General features: G+C 46.5%; 1 protein-coding gene across 1 annotated transcript in view; it reads left to right on the top strand.

Moving 5' to 3' along the window:
- The window catches only part of PLEKHA2 (pleckstrin homology domain containing A2), a 73,142-nt gene that overhangs the window by 17,784 nt on the left and 36,716 nt on the right, over positions 1-18,642 (top strand). Inside the window, exon 2 of the mRNA XM_015565207.1 lies at positions 8,319-8,482. Within this exon, the coding sequence (XP_015420693.1) occupies positions 8,342-8,482 (141 nt within the window). The 5' untranslated portion in view covers positions 8,319-8,341. The remainder of the gene's footprint in view (positions 1-8,318; positions 8,483-18,642) is intronic.

The raw sequence follows: 18,642 nt of genomic DNA, 5'->3' as shown, positions 1-18,642 counted from the left end.
GGAGAGGGATAGAGAGTTAGAAACATCGATGAGAGAGAAACATCGATCAGCTGCCTCCTGTACACTCCCCACTGGGTATGTGCCAGCAACCAAGGTACATGCCCTTGGCCGGAATCGAACCTGGGACCCTTGAGTCCACAAGCTGACGCTCTATCCACTGAGCCAAACCGGTTAGGGCTTTTTGGAGAATTTTAGAGAGGTAAAATATGGTTCTTGAGTCGAGGCCAGAGGGAAAAAAAATTATGCCTTTCTTTGCGAGGGATAACAGTGTCATGGCCTTTCCGTTGATATTTGCCTATTGATATTTGAGTGGTAGAGGTGGCCCTGCAGCCCTGGCCCTGCATTGGCCAGCTTTGCGGAAGTCATGGTAATCATGTACTACTTGTTAGGCACTCCTCGCATACAGACATCTTAACAACAACTGTTGCCCAGTGCTTACTCTGTACCAGACGTCCTGGTAAGCACTTTTCACACATTATTTATTTCATTTAATTCCCCACAAGCAACCTTTGAAGTAGGCACAGTGATGCTCTCCGTTTTGCAAATGAGGAAATAGGCCCAGAAAGTTCATCAGAGTCTGACTGTAAAACGCAGCCTCTTTCGCTGCGCTCTACCACATCAATGGGTAACTGAAATCAGCACACCCTTTTTCACGGCCACCTTCTTGCAAGAGTTTCAGCAAACCCACTCATGCTGATCAGTCACCTGCACATCCTCCTTGTCACACCCAGCCCCTCCCTAAATTCAGGGTTGTGAGCACATACGTGACTTTAGATAGATGCACTTACACTTTCCAAAGGCTAGTCGAGAGGAGAAACAACCATGCTTTCTTTTTTTCCTTTTCCTACTGCCCGCATTGTAATGGCTCATACTGTCAAACTTTAAATGAAGATTGTAACTCTGGGACTCCTGTGTGGTTCTTGCTAGGAAGCCCTACTGTGAAACTGAATTCATTGAGTCTTCTAAGTGGGGGACTTGGACCATTCTGCAGGTTGGAGATCTCCGTTTTTACAGGCTATTTATTTAAAAAAATATTTTTATTGATTTCAGAGAGGAAAGGAGAGGGAAAAAGAGATAGAAATATCAATGATGAGAATCATTGATCGGCTGCCTCCTGCACGCCCCCTAGCTGGCAACCTGGCATGTACTCTTGATCAGAATCATACCAGGGACCCTCAGTTTGTAGGCCAATGCTCTACCCATTGAGCAATCGGCTCTGGCTTTACAGGCTATTTAGAAAACCAGTGTGGCAGCTCGCCTACATGGTGACCTCCCTGGTGGAGGTGCTCTCTGGAGCCTCGAGCCATGGCAGCCCTTTGTTTCCTACTGGCTCCCGCAACCACATTTTCTCTGAACATAGATGAGGTTGTTGTAAGAGAGGTCATGAGTGTTTAAAATAGTTTGTTGTTTTTAGCATCGTTATTGCAGTGGTATCAGTGGTCAGTGACTCCTGCCATTTCCCCCGCGTTTTTTCCCTTAAAAGTTTCTTGAGTGTCTCTTGCCCTCCATTCAAAGTTCTTGGGTCGAGTGGGGATTGGGCTGCTGTCTGTGGTGAGGAGCTTCTTTTAACTTCCCCATTCCTGTAGATGTTTGCATTCCTCACCCTGAACTTCCGTTGGGAACATGTTCCCAGTACATTCCCTTCTCTCTCACATTACTCTCCTGCCATAGACTGTTTGGAGTTCGCTCTGACGACATTTTCAAAAGGCAGCGAGATTGTAACCGTAGGAGGTAGGTGCTCCCACACTTCCTCAGTTATCACCTTTGGCCCATTCTCAGGGATGCGTTCTGAAATAGCTAAGCCTGTGTTTTGCTATTGTTCTGTGGTTTTTACGGGGCCCTGGGCATTGTTGAGGTTCCGCAATACACGCCCATGGGTGCTGCAGTTGAACAGAGGTGAGCGCTCTGCTCACATGGCCCCGCATATCCCAGCTGAGTGCCCGCTCTTAACCTCCACACCCCAGTTCCTGTGCTGCATTACAGCCCTCGCTGAGACCTCTGATGTCATTTCCCGATAAACTTTCTCCTGTAGAAATTTAGCAATTTCCTGTTGGTATCCCTGTTGCTCACCGACGCTGGAGCTCCCACCCTCTTTCTCCCACCATCAGCGGGCAATGCGACAGGGGATGAACTTACTGCATGCCCCACTGCGTGGCAAAAACCGCCTTCCTGACTGTTTTCTGGACTAAAATTGCTGAAACTCCCTGTCCTGCCAACACTGAGTGACATGAAAGAAAAAATCTCCAAATTTAAAAAACAAATAAATTAAAAAAACTTTTTTTTCTAAACTGGAGGTTAGATTATATCATAATGGGGCAATGCCATTTAAGACTTTATCTCTGTTATGCCTTTCTCATATTTTTATACACCTCAGCAGTGTCAGCATGGTCAGGCAGAGCACTCTCCCTCACTTTATTCTTTCCCTTATCTCCAAACTGCATTACTGATCTTAAAAACCAAGATGTACAATACAGCAAACCATTGCTTGCATGACTTAGTAGCGCTATACTTTTCTTTAAAAAAATCTGTTCACCCATCTCTTTATCTAGCCACTTATTTAAAAAATGTCAACCCACTCTCCCAAGTCTGAAGAAGGAGAATTCCCCTGGGGGTCCTAGTTAGGTTCCCTTTCATTTTGCGGGAGTGCTGGGCTTGCGTGGCTCCGGTCCTGTAGCAATGGAGGTATAGAGGCATCAACTTGGGCATCAATATTGCCGGCTCCAAGGACTGAGGCTCCTCTTAGGAAGACCGGCGAATAAGGAACCAAACCTGCAGGGAAAGCATGAGCCTCTCTAAGAGGATGTTGAAGTAGGAAGTAAGACACGCAGCTAGAATGGAAGGTGCCAAAGCTCTCTGAGTGGGTACCTGGCTCTTGAGCAGTTGCGATGGGTGGGATATTGCTTTTAAAAGTCCCAAGAGAGCTATAATGTAGGCAAGGTTTTACTTCTTTATGGACTCTGGAGAATGGAGAAATTTGTTCTCGGCTTCAAAACATCTATGCTGGGAATGAGGGTTTGTGTGGAGTTAAATAGTCTTCCTTCCTACTAAATAAAATAACACACATCCCTGTAGAAAATTTGGGAAATACGGAAAAAACATAAAAGTAAGTAAAATTCACCCATAAATCATAGGTACTAACTGCTGACATCTTGGTGTCTGCATGCCAGTCTTTTTCTATCCAAATATAGAAATACAAAAATAATATTTAGAGGGTTGAGATCATGTTATAAATCACACGATATCTTCAAAAATCTTATCAGGATATGGCTCTCCCTAATTCATTAGAAATGACTTAAAAACATAGTTTTTAAATGATTGTGTAACATTTCCTTATGTGAATGTCTCATAACTTATTTAATTTTTCCTTAATCATTGGAGACATTCAGAGCATTTCCAACTTTTTGTTATTACAAAATCTATTGCAGTTGCTATCTTTTTATTTTAATCTTTATTTGCATCTTTGTTCATTTCATTGGATAGAATCCTAGAAGTAGATTTACTAGGTCAGAGCTGTGAACATTTTTAGCTCTCTTGTTATATATTGCCAAACTGCTTCCCAGAAAGGTGCCTACTCCTGTCCCCGGTGTATAAGAATCTTAGGGGAATTTTTCAAGTAGATAACGTTTGTTTTAAGCAGCAGTCTTCTCCTTACTCTTTCACTCCCTCTATTGTCTCTCTCTTCCATTGGGGTATGTTCTATTTCTTAGGGTCTTGGTCCCAGATATCGCTTACATATTATGAGCCTGATGAAGATGCCAATTGCCTCAATTCCTAGGGGACAATTTTATTCTTGGCTTGAATCTCCTCCAGTGATGGAACAGAGGCATTGAAATGGGCAATTGGGATATTTTGGACAGAGAAACCTCCCAATGCCCCTGATCTCACTGTAAGGTAGGCAGCCATTGATTCTCTTTTTCTTCATGAGCTTTGTCGGCTCAACTAGCACATGTTGGCCAGGAATCTTGGTTTAATTGACATTTAACCCATTTTCTCCTGCTGATCAATGGGTAACTTCATGCAAATCCACTTTGTTTTCCTCCAAAGTTTCATTGTCACTATAAATTAAGTATTTAATATATTTTCATTTGCAGTACTTACCTAGGAACTTATATACTGAAAACATTTGGATCATATAAAACTTTACTTTTTCCTAATTTACTTTTCTTTAAAATACATTATTTAGTTATCTGCACTGTGCGAGGCCATGTTTTGGTTTGGTTTGGGGTATGTGTATGAGAGAGAGACAGAGACAGAAAGAATTGATTGGTATTGATTGCAGGCACACATCCATTTGATTCGCATTTCACAAAGTCCACGAAGGGAGATGAAGCAGGAAATAGGTCTCAAGAATTGTAAAAAAATCACAAGCCATATTATTGCTTGGAATTTATGTTGTTTCGTTGTAAAAGAAGAAACAAAGCATGGAAATACGAATTTCAGCATCATTTATTGAATGTAATCTAGCTGAAACATTGAATATAATCTAACTGTCTAATCACGGAGAAATGGTTAAGTAAATTATAGTAAATACAGCCCAGTAATATGCAACCATTAAAAACAACGATCACAAAGACTATGTAGCAACAGGGAACATGTTTAGGATACAATTTAAATTTTTAAAAAGGCGGACTATGCAGACAGTAGCATGAAAAAGCATGCAGAAGTGAAAATGGCTGGCTGGAGTGATCTTTTTGAAATGACGACATTGTTGTATTGTGGTCTTTGCACGAAGCACGGAAAGCACTAGGGAGGTTTGGCATGCTTTGGAAGGATAGGGAGGGTGCCGAGTGGGGTGGACCAAGGTCCCTTCCTGCACAGATGTCTGCTCTCTTTGTCTTCCATGTATTGTGAAGGCTAAGAAGCTACTTGCTGGGTGGTTTCATTGTGGTGTCAGAGCGAAGGTGAAACGGCTAGGCTGAGAGAGGGGTATCTGGTGCTTTAAGCCAGTGAGAACACTGCATCCTGCCCCAGGAGATGGGGAGAAAGTCACTGTCAGCATCTGGGGCCTAGGGCATGCTGGGGCTGGGGCAACTCCTGGGTCCCACTACCCAATGTCACCCTCTACCCAATATTTTCACATCAGGGAAATGAAGTTAAAAATGACATTTAAGATAACAAGTGATTCTAGAGCAGGGGTGGGCAAACTTGACTCGAGGGCCACAATGGGTTCTTAAACTGGACCGGAGGGCCGGAACAAAAGCATGAATGGAGTGTTTGTGTGAACTAATATAAATTCAAAGTAAACATCATTACATAAAAGGGTACGGTCTTTTTTTTTTTTTTTTTTTTAGTTTTATTCATTTAAAATGGGCCGGATCCGGCGGGCCGTAGTTTGCCCACGGCTGCTCTAGAGAGTCAGAAAACAGGCTTAACCTACAAAACCGGAGGAATGTTGTGAGTTAGGAAGGACATGTCAAAGCTTTGTCTTGGTCTTGGTAGGGGAATTTTGGGGTGACAGTATGTGTGTGTGTGCATACTGTAGAACCAGTTGCTAGCTCTTTCCTCTCCCCCTTCACTGCCCAGTTGTTTGGGCTGAACCTGGGGTGGCAGAGTTGATTGTATTAGCGGGGCCCCTCTGGGAGAAAGAGGAGGAAGATGATGGTGACAGCTCTGAGGCGGGGAGGGGGCAACAGGCTCTCTGAACCCAATCCTAGCAGCTGTTGTGACAAGGACTGTATGAATGGGGTCTGAGTGAGCTGGCAGAGGGTTGGGGTAGGACCTCAGGTTTGTGTTCTGTGCCCGGCTTTGAGGATGTCACTTCTGTGTGGGTCGGCTGGTTGCAGCCACGTGTCCCTGTGATGCTGGTTCTCCTGCCGCGGATCCTTCCCCACCTCCCACACTCTCGATGCGCTCTGTGACTCAGCGGCTGCTCAGGACATCTGAGCAGCTTCTTTTTTTTTCTGGGGCAAGAACCACAGTCAGGAGATGTAACCAGAACGCTTCCTTTCATTACCTGTCCTTTTGGTTCATGCAGGTCTTCTCTCTTCCAGGGCTCCATGCCGACGGAAACCCCCCTGCACCACAGCGGGCTGTGGGAGGATTGTGGGAAGAGGGCCTTCTCTGGCCGCTGACTTGAGAAAAAGACGGGCCCTGGTTAATCCTGGTGGCTGAAAAGGGAGCATTTGAAAGCCGGCATGAAGTTGGGCACGGTGCAGGGAGTTAGGCCCACATAGTCGGCTTTGTTATCCTGTTGCATTTCTATGTTTTCTCTTAGAAATGTCCCCCGAGTGGCAAGTCCTGAAACCCCTGGAAATTCTGTCTGTGGCTGCATCAAGGGAGTTTGCCTAGTTTCGTGAGGGATGGGTGTGCTCCCTCCTCCTGACCAGACACTCTCAGTGGGAGCTGCCCCCGCCTTTCTGCAGGGGACTCCTGCTTTTCCCTATTCCTAGCGGGCAAGCTGCCTCCTCTCTCAGGGACATGCTCCCTCCCCACCATTGCCAGGCCTCTCGCCTTCCCATCTTTAACCCAGTGTCTGCAAGAAGACTTCAAGTTCCTCCCATGGTGTTTGTGCCTGACTCTTGGCTTGTCTCCATGTCTCTCCCTTTCCTGTGCTCACACTTGCTCAGCTGTGGAGCGGGAGCTGGGAGGAAGCTTTGCTCGGGAAGGCACGGAGAAGCAGGGCCATTGGCTGCAGGTACCTGTGCCAGACACGATGCTCCTTAGGGCAGGGCTGTTTCTCCCCTCAACCCCACCCTGCCACTGCCCCACACTTCTTCCTTCTCCGCTGCCATCTTTCTAATCCTCCTCTTTCCACTTCTTATTCTTTCCCACCTCCTCTTTTATTTCTCCGTTTACATCCTTTGCCCTGTTTACCTGCCTGCTTTATTCTTTTGTCCCCCATCATTACCCAGCAAGTAGCCGTGGGATCGCCGTTCTGACTGAGTCGTCTGTCCCCATTGGGGTTCTGGCCCGTCCTTACCTAGAATCAAGGGATTCACTGTTCATTAGTGTCCTTGTGTGTGGGGGGCACTTTTTTCCTTGGGGCAGCCTTTTGACACTGCCAGGCCCCTTGTGGGGGTAGAAGAGAACAGACTGTCTTACCAGTCACCACCCTTAGAATTCTCTGCTCTCCTAGGAATGTGTCTTCTTGCTGGTGGGCCCTGCTCCCTGGGCCTGGAAGACTATAGGTGTGGCGTCTGGGTAGCTTGCTTGCTGATCAATGTCGTAGTGCAGGGCATGGCCTTAGGTGGGCCTTCTTATGACTTTGCTTAGTTGTAGACTAAAAACCATGGTGGCCTTGGGTGTGAGTGGACTTTGCTTGTTGCAGCCAAGCAGGACCAGGGGTGAGCGGTGTCTGTCCTTGAAAGTCTAAATGGTGTTTTCTAACCCTTGTGGGACCCTGTGCATCAGGTTGGGTGTAACTGCTTGTGGGAAGTTGCTCACATTCCTTTGGGAGGAGAACAGAGCTCCTGGCCTTTCCGATGGCTCTTCAGAGAATCGGCAGGAAATCACAGGAGAGGGGAGGCTGGCTGAGGGTGCGGCACATCCCACGCCACGGAGACCCTCTTCTGGAGTCAGGGACAGCGTTCAGGGTTGGGCGCTCTTTCGCTCCCTCCTTCTTTCAGTTACAAGTGGCCCCCGGGTCACAGCACAGTGAAGTGAGTGAAGCGTGTGGCCCTGCCACGACGTCACAGGAACCTCAGGTTCATTCTTTGGTATCTTCACGTATCGGAGGGGCTGGTTTATGATTGCATTCCTGGCAAAGTTTTATCCAGGCATTTGAACGGGAGCTTAAGTCCTTTCTGAAGTAGTTTCTTTATGTATAAAACTGGGTTATAACCTACTTTCCAAGGCTTTTGTGAAGAGTAATAATAATACCTAGTGTTTATGAAGAACTTAATACGCACCAAGCACTTAATTTTCACCAAAGTTGACATATGAGACGGAGGTACTGTTATTATCCCCATTTTATAGATGCAGAAACTGGGGTGCACAAAGATTACATAGTTTGTGGTCACATGGTAAGTGGCCAGAACTGGAATCGGAACCCCGGCCTTTGACCCAAAGTCTAGGCGTGTATCCTCTATGCATGTAAAGTTGCCTAACACTCTGCTCGCTACATAAGAGAGCCGCAGGGAAGTTAGGTGATACATGTCACTGAGGTTTGATGACTCCTTATGAATGGAATTGGTAAAAGGCTTCCCGGGGCTGGTTGGGGAAAACATTGGGTGCCCCGGGGAAAGAAGCTGATGCAAGAAATTGCCAGGCCAGCTTCTCGCAGAGGTGAGTCAGGCCAGAGTGAGGTTCCCGCAGGCCCCGAGGCAGGGCCCATTTTACCCTCCTTCTCAACCAGCACCTCCCTCCCTCCTGCCATGCAGGGTGATGTGAGCAGAGCCCAGGAATGCATTATGTGGATCGGCAGAACCGAATCTGTGGGTTTCTGGACATCGAGGAGAATGAGAACAGTGGCAAGTTTCTGCGGAGGTACTTCATTTTGGACACCCAGGCCAACTACCTTCTCTGGTACATGGACAACCCCCAGGTGAGAGGCCACGGGGGAAGGAGAAGGGCGGCTGGCTGCCTGTCACTGCCTGGGAGGAATGCACATGGGATTAGCCTCAGGGCTTCGTCTCTCACTTCATCCCCGATTTTAGCTTGAGAAGAAACTCATCTCTCCTGACCCAGGGGATCTGGTGTCTTTTCTCACACTCAGGAATGTAATACTTAAAAGTCAGGCAGCGGCCAGCCAGGCTGGACCCAAGCTCTGAAGCCTGGGTTGCTCCCTCTCACCTCTCTGGCTAGGGCTGTGGCCTTGTGGCCACTCCTGCTCTTCCAGTCTGGGGCCCCTCCCCGGCAGGGAATGTGACCTGGTTCCCCAAGCTGGACAAAAGTCAGACTTCTCTGGTCTCCTGCATCGAGTCAGGAGTCCCAGTACTGGCTTGGAGGCGACCCCGGGAGTCACCTTGTTTTGCCTCCTCGCACTACAGATGAAAAAAGCTGAGCCTCAGACGTTGGAATCAGCAGGGGCCTCCTAAGTTTTATTGCCTTGCCTGGGAGTCCCAGAGTCGTCCCTGGTCTGGGAAGAAGTTGCTCTTGCCCTGATGTGGGACCTCAAGTCTTTTTTTTTTTTCTGGGGCTGGGAGTGCTTTGGCTCTTTCCTTCGCACCGCCCTAGAGCAGTTTGGTGCAATGAGGCTCCAAAGACTAGCGTGGCCCTTAAACGGCAAGATCGTATGGCCATGTTGGAGAGGGGAGGGACGTGGGCCTGAGATTTGGCTCCGGTTCAGAGACTTGGGAAGAGGAAAGTCTGAGTGTTGGGAGATGGATTCGGTCTTGGAGATGTGAAGTGGGAAAAGAGTCCTGTGAGTCTCTAGGTCATTATCCGGGGACTAGCCCTCTAGAGGCCTTGGGCATTTGTCCTCTGAATTTGATGGCTGAGAGAAAACACTATGGATAACAGCAAACATACCCAGAGATCAGCTGCCGTGACTCACCCTCTCCAGGAAAGACTTAACCCTAAATAGAACTGTCCCCCCTGTTTCACGCCCCTTTCCTGATAAACCTTCTGTTGGTTACTCTTATTTAAAGTGCGGAGCATGCAGGATGAAACTTACATGCGGACGCTTACGTCCTTGACTTAGCCTGGAATGCTTGCCTCTTGTGATGTTTTGTTTTTGGGTGTGCCTGCAGGCGCTGCTGTATCATTTTCCCTGCTTTTGCTCTGCAGAGGTGCCCACAGCTGAGTCAACAGATCTTGAAAGAAGTAGCATCTTAGGTGCCACTTCCCCACGGTTGGAGGAACTCGAAATCGAGCCTTGTGGCCAGTAGATGTGACTTCTGGCATGCCAGGGTTGAGACCCACTGACTTACGGTCTCCGAGTCTGGTCATTCCTTTTCCCTTTTTCTTCTATTGTATACCTTCTCCCATGTGCCTGCCATATTAGCTCAGGTAACTTGAAAGTATTTCTGTTCTGGTTCAGCTGCTTGGTGCTATGCTTCCTACTAGGACTGTTCTTAACGCAAATTCACTTGCCCGGGGAATTCTGCCTGGGTGTTGCAGCTGCCTCCCTGAGAGTTGGACCCTCCTTCATACTCTGGGCCACAGACTCTTTTATTTATTTATTTATTTATTTATTTATTTATTTATTTATTTATTTATTTATAAAAGGTATATTTTTGTTGATTTCAGAGAGGAAGGGGGAGATAGAAACATCAATGATGAGAGAGAATCATTGATCTGCCTCCTGCACGCCCCCTACTGGGGATCGAGCCTGCAACCCAGGCATGTGCCCTTGACCGGAATCGAACGTGAGGCCCTTCAGTCCACAGGCCCACGCTCTACCCAGTGAGCCAAACTGGCTAGGGCCCACAGACTGAATCTTGCTGTCAGTGACATGTTACCCAAGACCACAGCGTCACCATTTCCAATCTCAAATGTTGCCAGTTGTCATGGTTTCTCTTGCTCTTTCCTGCCTTCTGGTTTGACTGTCCCTTGGTTCCAGAACCTGCAGTAACCTTGGATGCTGGGCTTTGGGCTGCTTCCTGGGGTGTCTGGGGTCAGCCCCTGTGCAGGTCGCACCCTCCTGTGCTTCCCTGCCAACGGAGCTCTCAGGATGCTCTTTGTGCTAGAGCCTTCTTTGAGCTTGAGTTACCAAATAAAAGCCCCTGTTGGAGATTCTTTACATTTTCCCTGGAGGCAGAAATTTCAGCTGGCCTGGCACATGCCTAAAAAAGGAGAATCTAGCTGTGACACAGCACTATTTCAGAACATTTTACTTCTTTAGTTGTTGGCTTAGCTCTTTGCTGTGTTAATGGCCAAACAGCCATTCTAGACTTGAGAGTGGATATTTTTGTAAGTTGTAGAATAGTGTGAGTGAATAGTTACTACTGTGTGCCAAGCACTGTTCTAAAGACTTCATTGGTCTTCATTTCATTCTGACAAGAGTCTAATTGGTAGGTATTATTGTCCTCATTCTTAAGGTGAGGTGGGTGAGGCAGAGAGGGGAAGAGATTTGCCCATGGTTACATAATAAGAAAGAGGCAGGGCCAGGTTTCTAACCCTGGCAGTCTGACTCCAGTTCCCCTGCTGTCAGGGCTGATAGTGAGACAGTCATCTTACTCTTACCTGGGAGGAAGGAAAGCTTTCAAAAGTAGTCTCAGATTAAGAGATAGAAACCAGAGGACTCTCGGGGCTGGGAGCTCCTAGTTGGCAGGGGGCTCATCTGGCTTAGCTTTTGATCCACAGTGTCCAGCATTTGATGAATGTGTGCTCACTGAATGAATGGATGAATGAACTGAAGAGGCCCAGGTAAAGAGGTGGTCAGAGGGGGGCCTTTATGAAATGCAGAGTACCCCACACTACTCTCCTGGGGTTGGGACATGGCCTACACCCAGTGGAAGTTCTGTAGAGTGTCGGGAGTCAGGAGAAGGGGGACTGGAGCTGGTCCCGAGAGCAAACTGGAGGGTTTTGTTCTGTCCCCATGAAGAGAGACATTGGGAACTCCCTTTGGTCACTGAACATCTTACTTATATAGGGAAAAGGAGACACCTGATATAATATCTTAATTATTTAATAGACATTAATAAGTGGGGGGTTTTCCGAACCCAGGTCTCTGATCATTGCCTGTTTAAGCGATGTAGTGTTTATGGAGCCGGTTTTTACTACCACTGTTACTACTGTTATTACTCACTGAAGGTTGTACTTACTGAGTCTTATTGAGTGGTTACATGCGTTGCATGTATCATGTCATCAAGTCCTCACAAGAAACCTGGGACTCAGGGATGACTGACACTCTGACAGTATTCTGCAGGGTGCAGAGAAGTCTGGCGACTTTGCTGAAGGTTGCACAGGTGGTAGGTGCAAAGCTGGAGTTGGAGCCAGGCCTGTCTGATGCGAGTGTCTGCACTCTTCACACTTGTCTGCTTCCTTCCTCCTGCTGATATCTGTGCTCAGCCTAGGCGAGGTCCTGAAGATGAGGTGGACGGGAGCTCAGTGAGGTATTTGCCACAGAGAAGCTTCAGGTTTAGTTGGGGAGATGAAGACAATATACATAAAACTAAAGTGTGGAAAAGCCGAGTCCATTTTTATAATAGGACTAGAGGCCCAATGCATGAAATTCATGTATGGGTAGGGTCCCTAGGCCTGGCCAGCGATTAGGGCCAATTGGGGCCTTCTGGCTGCTGGCTGGGGCCTTCCTTCCCCGGCTGCCAGCTCCCTGCCAGGACCTTCCTTCATTCCATGCTGCCCCTGGTGGTCAGCACAGGTCATAGTGAGCAATCGAACTTACGGTCTCCCGGTCAAACTCCCGAGGGAACACGCTGCTTGTTAGCCTTTTATATATGTAGATAGTATATCATGAAGTTGAAGTGCCCAGATGCCAGTATTTTGGCTGAAGGAAAAGGGGGTTGCAATGTTCTCTGTTGCCCATCTGGGAAAGAGGAGGGCCTAGAGGTGGAGTCTTAGACGGATGGTTTCAGCCTGGGAGGTAAGAGATCAAGGATCGAATCCTGGCTCAGCCACTAAGCTATTTTGTACTTACGCAAGTCATTTATCCTCCCTGGGCCAAGGGCACTCGAGATGGTCCTTAACATGGCTTTTGGCCCTTTATGTCCTGAAGGCCTGAGAATAGGGTAACATCCTCGAGTTCAGCAACACCATTTAGCATGTAGTTGCTACACGTGCCCTGCGTGCCAGACACCATCAAATGCTGAGGCTTCAGTGGTGAACAGGACAGAGAGTTCACCTTCATGGAGCTTACACTGTAGCTGGGGAGCCAGATGATTAAATGAAAATGCGGCAGGCAGAGCTGCAGGGCATCCCTGTATGGAAGGGTAGCACTAAATCCAAATCTAAAAGTGATTGCTGCAAGTGATTCACATTCGTAGAGCACTTTACGGGTTTTGGGGTGTTGGCACTTACAATTTGGTTGTTATGCACCCTGGAGGGAGTGGAAGAAGAGGGTGTTCTCAGTTGTATGGGGCAGAGGCAGCACCAAGAAGGGAAGGTGAGCCCGCCCGGTTTGAGGGTGTTTAAGGTCCGGTTCCCCAGACGAGGATTTGTGGCAGGTTCTTTACTAAGGAGAGAGATTGAGACGGCCAAGTGTGCTGGGAGCAGGACAGGGAAGGGGAGGAAGCCAGACGAAGGCGTGAGCTCAGGAGAAGTCTGCAGAGGGTAGGGAGGCCTTAGCCTAGTGCTGCGGGAGGGCTGAGTGTGAGGCCTAAGGGTTGTCCCAAGAGGGCTGAGCTTCTGCATGCCCCGCTGGACCGTCACTGGTTCTGGCTCTACAAATGTGTGGGAACGGCTCCCATGGCCCAGTGGCTGCCTTCCAAAGTAGAGCTGCAGGTGCCGGCCATTGTAAGCACAGCAAAACATGGAAACAGGAGGCCAGAGACAGTGTCTGCTCCGGGGAGGAATCATGCATGTTAGGGGGCAGCCTGTGTGGTCCAGGTACACCCTTGTACGCTGGCCAGAATTTAGTTTTGACGTAGTAAGGTAAGGAATCAAGGTTTTTTAATACAGGCACTGATGACACCAAACTGATCTAGGATGAAACCCATTAGCTAAAAAGGACCCCTATAAATGGCAAGTTTCAATATTATTGATTATGGCCACTGATTCGGCTAATGCATTTAAAAATCAATATGCTGACAATTTCAAGCACGCAAATAATTCTTGAATAGAAACAAACATTAGCTGGATTTTCCTTAAAGAATTTCTATGATATGATGGCAACAGCACTTGTATTTTAATTTGATGTTGGTCCCTATCATGCCAGAGGGGATGACATCCCTTAATAAGGCTTCTCTCCTTTATTACCGTGACCTACAGAGTAACTAAGCATGTTTTAGTTGCACAGCAACGCTTATGTTCCGCTCTCCAATGCCTGCTTGGCTAAGTAATTGCAAGACTAAATTATACAGCCCTGAACAAAGGAGAAACAGGAGCATGGAAACAGTATTGCACTAGATTGTTGTTCTTGTCGAATTTACTCTGTAAAATGCCTTTTCTCTCTTTGACCTAAAAACGCTCAGATGCTTTTACTTTTCAAAGGCCATGATGTGAATTTTGGAACAAAATACCTGTAATATCCAAAAAGATTGCATCTCTGCATTTCTCCTGGTTTACTTTACTTTACTTTACTTTTATTTTATTTTATATAAGCTGAAAGCAATTCTTTCCATTAAAAGGGGCGAAGAGCTTTAGCTGTGTTGACAAAAAGGTGAATATTTGGCTGCATCCTATTAGAAAGCATATGGAGGAGTGATAGGAAATTATATTAATACATAATGTATGATGGACAATAGTTTTGGTCTTAAAGGCTAGGCAAAAATAGTGTGTGTGCATTTTTAAAATTGCACAAGGTTTTCTGTATCAGAAACCTTCTTGAGCAAAATTTGGCTGAAATCCAACAACATTGAAAAGATTTTTGTCTAATATGCTTCACCCTGTCAAAATGCCAAGAACCAGTGAGGTAACTTTCTTTAAAAACTGGCCACTCGATGCACATGGCACATAATCTGAAATGTGGCAATGCTGACACAGTGACAGCCAGCTTCCTTCCTCCCACTCCTGTTCCCCACGTACATATTCCTCTGGCCAGAGGCAGTATTACCACTTTCATGTGTGTCTGTCCACAGATACTGTCTGCATATGCAAGCATTGTGCTACTTCTCAGATCTTCAACAATTGTGTGGGCAGTGTGTTTTTACTTCATGGATTTTGTGTAATTGGTATATTAGCTACCTATGTGACATGTGATTTCAAGGGTTAAGTAGAATTTCTGGCATGCTTTTTGTCTATTATTTTGTTAGAGTGAGAATGCAGAATTCCTCTGGGGAAAAAATAATCCCAAAAGAAGATTTCAAGCGACAGATCTGTACTTTGGCTAAAATGCAAATTAAAATAAATAAATAAATGCAAATCTGCTCAGGGTGAATTATTATTAAAATAACATTTTAAGAATTAAAACGATGTGTGGACTTTTTGAGAGTTAACATAAAAGGCTGTGAGTGTAATTTTGTTTTATGTGTTGTCTACGGTAATCTTTAATCTTATTTTTAAAACAACTCTTGTCATTAAAAATTTTTTTTTACTTTTAGAGAGGAAGGGAGAGGGAGAGAGAGAGAAACATCAATGTGAGCATGAAAACAGCAAACACATCAATTGGCTGCTTTTTACTCACTCCCTACAGGGGACCCTGCTCATAAACTGAGCATGTGCCTTGATCAGGAATCAAACCAGCAACCTTTTGGTGCATGGGACGATGTCCAACCAACTGAGCCCCACTGGCCAGGGCAAAATAATTCTGTCTTTATAACAAGGTGTACTTTATTTAAAGTAAAAAGAAGTACAAACTAAGTTAAAAAGAAGTATAAACTAAAAAGCACTTTTGGGCAATCATGTTAATAGTTAGCACTACTTAGTATTAAAGTCCAAGCAGCTAAAGACATAGAAGCTATGAAAGTTAGCAGAGATTTTATTAATGCGAAACAATGGTGATGACTATTCTACGTTTTCGCAAAATTCATCTTTGGTTATTTGTTACATTTTGCTTTAGATTTTAACCTTCTGCATTTGTTTTTACTATATCTTTTTATACATCTATTTTAAAATACTTTATGTATCTATTTATACACAAGAATGCCATGTTTTTAAGTCACTGTCACCAGATTGGAAGAGGAAATAAAAGAGCTAAGAATACAGTGGCCAAGAGACTTGCACATCATGAAGTCCATCCTGGCTGAAGCCGGTACTGGGTGCATGTCAACAAGAAAGAGACGTCCAGATAATAGAATGCGAGCATTACACCAGCACAACAGTATATGATAAAGAACTGACTTTTCTTGAAGAGAAATACTAAACACATCTTTTGAACTGGAGAATGGAGAGAGTAGCCATGGACATTTCACCTTTCTTCCAATTAGTATCAGGAAATGGAGCTACAAGGTAGAGGGGAGATGTGTTTGATATCAGAGTGGCAGGTGAAGTCACTTAATGCCTGGGGACAGCTTGGTGAGTTTCCTTTGGTGAGGACTGTGGAGTGTGGGGCAGAGAGAATGGTGCTCTCCCCTCCATTCCCATCATGCTGCTCTTCTTAGGCAAGTCATTTTCTGAGAGTCAGTGTCTGGCCTCATCTTTTGGTGGTTTGAGTTGTGGTTTCAGCCCATGGGCAGTCATGCTGGCTCATGCCTCAGCTGTAGGGTTTCCACATGTATTCTCTTCCCCCTTTTCCTACTAGTTGACCAGCAAGCTAGTTTTGACTGCCTGCTGTGTTCCTTGCTGTCTGCTAGGAGCCCTGGAGAGATAGAAGAGAAGGTACCAAAAGAGGGCACAGGCAACTCTCCTTCCCCCTCTCCACATTCTGAATTCCTGGTCTTTTGGAGTTTGGCACCTAAGAGCCAGTTTGACTAGTTCCTGCCCTGCCCCAGCTTGGGCAACTCTACAGAGCCTCTTTTGGTGTAACCCTGCTGGTCCTGCTCTTGTATTTACCTTTCATTGATAACCAACTCTTAGATAATGAGCAGGTCCTTGTACATTTGAAGGATTGTCTCATGGGAGGTGGCATGGTAGAAAGGAAAGTGCATGGGATTTGAGAATCAGGAAGGGTTGGGTTCCATCACTGACCTGACTACTCAGGACCTCTGTCACCTTGGGCAAGTTGCTTCACCTGCTCAATCCTTGGTTTCCTCATCTGTAAAATGGGATTGTTGGGATTAAGTGACAACGTGTACAAGCACCTAGCAGCAGGCCTGGTGCATAATATACTGTAAATATATGTCTGTCTCGTTCTTCCTTTCTCAAGCTGTGCTTTGTCAAAGCAGCAGATTGGTGCTGGGAGCAATGAGCTCTGTCTTCTCTCTACTCCTTGAGGAAGCCTCTCATGGTGAATGATGAGTCATCAACAGAACCTTCTAGTGCTGACATTGTGTGAATTTATGAATCTTTACTTAGGTCTTCTGGTCATTTCTGTGCTTCTTGTTATTTTCACTAGAAGAAGGAACAATTCTTCAACAAAAAATAATGTTGCATCTAGAAAAAAGGCTTACCATGGGAGATATGTCATGGGAGGTGTGGGCACTTCAGCTCTTTGCTCAGTGATGGAAAAGAAACAACCCTATGCTTTCCACTCATGCAGAGTGGGAGTTCCTTTGAGGTCCTTGGTGACAGAACATTTGAGCAAAAAGCAGGATGACAGCAGTGTCTTCATAAAGCCATCATTTAACAGGAACCTGCCTCGTGCCCTCCATTGTCCCAGAAAATTTAGACGTGCCAGAGGTGTACAGGTTGCTCCTGACACAGTTGCTGCCAGCTGTGCATACAGTTGAAATCCCTTCTCCCTTCCTGCTCACTGCCCTGCCCTGCTCTTCCATGTCCCTGTTTACTGCTACTGCAGCAGCCAGGGCAACTCTGTGGGCTGTGGCTGGGCGTGGCCCTTTCTCTCACCTACTGCTGTGTCTCCAGTGCAGAGCCAGCAGGACCAACTGTTGTCTGCACCAGTGGTCCTCAGGCCTGGTGGCACAGAGGAATCCCCGGGGACATTTAAAAACATGCAGGTGGCCAGGCCCTACCTCAGGCCAGTAAAACCCTGAGAATGAAGCTTAAATGTTAGTTTGTTTAAAAATCTCCCCAAGTGACTCACATAGCAGCCCTCCCTCCAGCCTCGGTCTTCACCCCTCATCTGCTCAGGTGCTCTCATCTTAGATGCTTCCTGCCCCTCTTCCTGGCCCATTCCTCACCTCCTCTTCCCAAGTCCTTGACCCCTTTTTAGTTGGGACTCAGCCCTTCATGTCTCCCTTTACTCAGTTCCTGTCCTACAAGAGACCTGCTCCAGGTCATGGGCACTGCAAAGTCACGTGCCACCCAAGTTCTAAACATGAGCAAATCTTCCCAAAGAAATGTTTGCTCATGGCGGTAGAAGCAGCATTGCCTTCCAGTCCTCCATGAGGGCAGCGGGCGTTTGTGGACTGGTTTGGGAACTAAACCACCATACAGATAGTTTTCTTTTAAAAATCGATGAGTCAGCTGTGTAGAGGAATAAGATTGTACTTACGTCCTCATTGTGCTTGAAATTTAGTAAGAAGAGACAAACTCACAGAAAAATACTCTCCAATACAGAATTTAGGACTAGATTTTGTCACGTAGACTAAGCTGTTCTCCAACTTGGGCCTATTAAGGGTCCACTTGGGAGCATTGAAAAAGTGTACATGTTCTGCCCACATTCTGCTTGATTCTGATTCAGTGTTTTTTGGGTGAGGCTGGAGCCTGGGCCTTTTAATTTTTTTAAAATATATTTTATTGATTTTTTACAGAGAGGAAGGGAGAGGGATAGAGAGCTAGAAACATCGATGAGAGAGAATCATCGATCAGCTGCCTCCTACATACCTCCTACTGGGGATGTGCCCACAGCCAAGGTACATGCCCTTGACCGGAATCGAACCTGGGACCTTTCAGTCCGCAGGCAGACGCTCTATCCACTGAGCCAAACCAGTTAGGGCAAGCCTGGGCCTTTTAAAACAAGCTCCCCCGGAGGTTCTGATGTGCAGCAAAGTTGGAGAAGGGTTGGTGTATGTGAACTCAGTGAGAGGCGAGGCCAGGGCAGGCTGTGGTCAGTGGAGCAGGCTTTAAGAAGATGCTATTCCCCTAGAGCAGACGGAGCTGTGGCCAGGAGGGGCAGCTTGCTGGTCCCCGACACCCTACCCTTCC

The sequence above is a fragment of the Myotis davidii genome, unplaced genomic scaffold, assembly GCF_000327345.1.
Source record: "Myotis davidii unplaced genomic scaffold, ASM32734v1 scaffold93, whole genome shotgun sequence".
Lineage (NCBI taxonomy): Eukaryota > Metazoa > Chordata > Mammalia > Chiroptera > Vespertilionidae > Myotis > Myotis davidii.
This window is presented reverse-complemented; position numbering and strand designations above follow the sequence as displayed.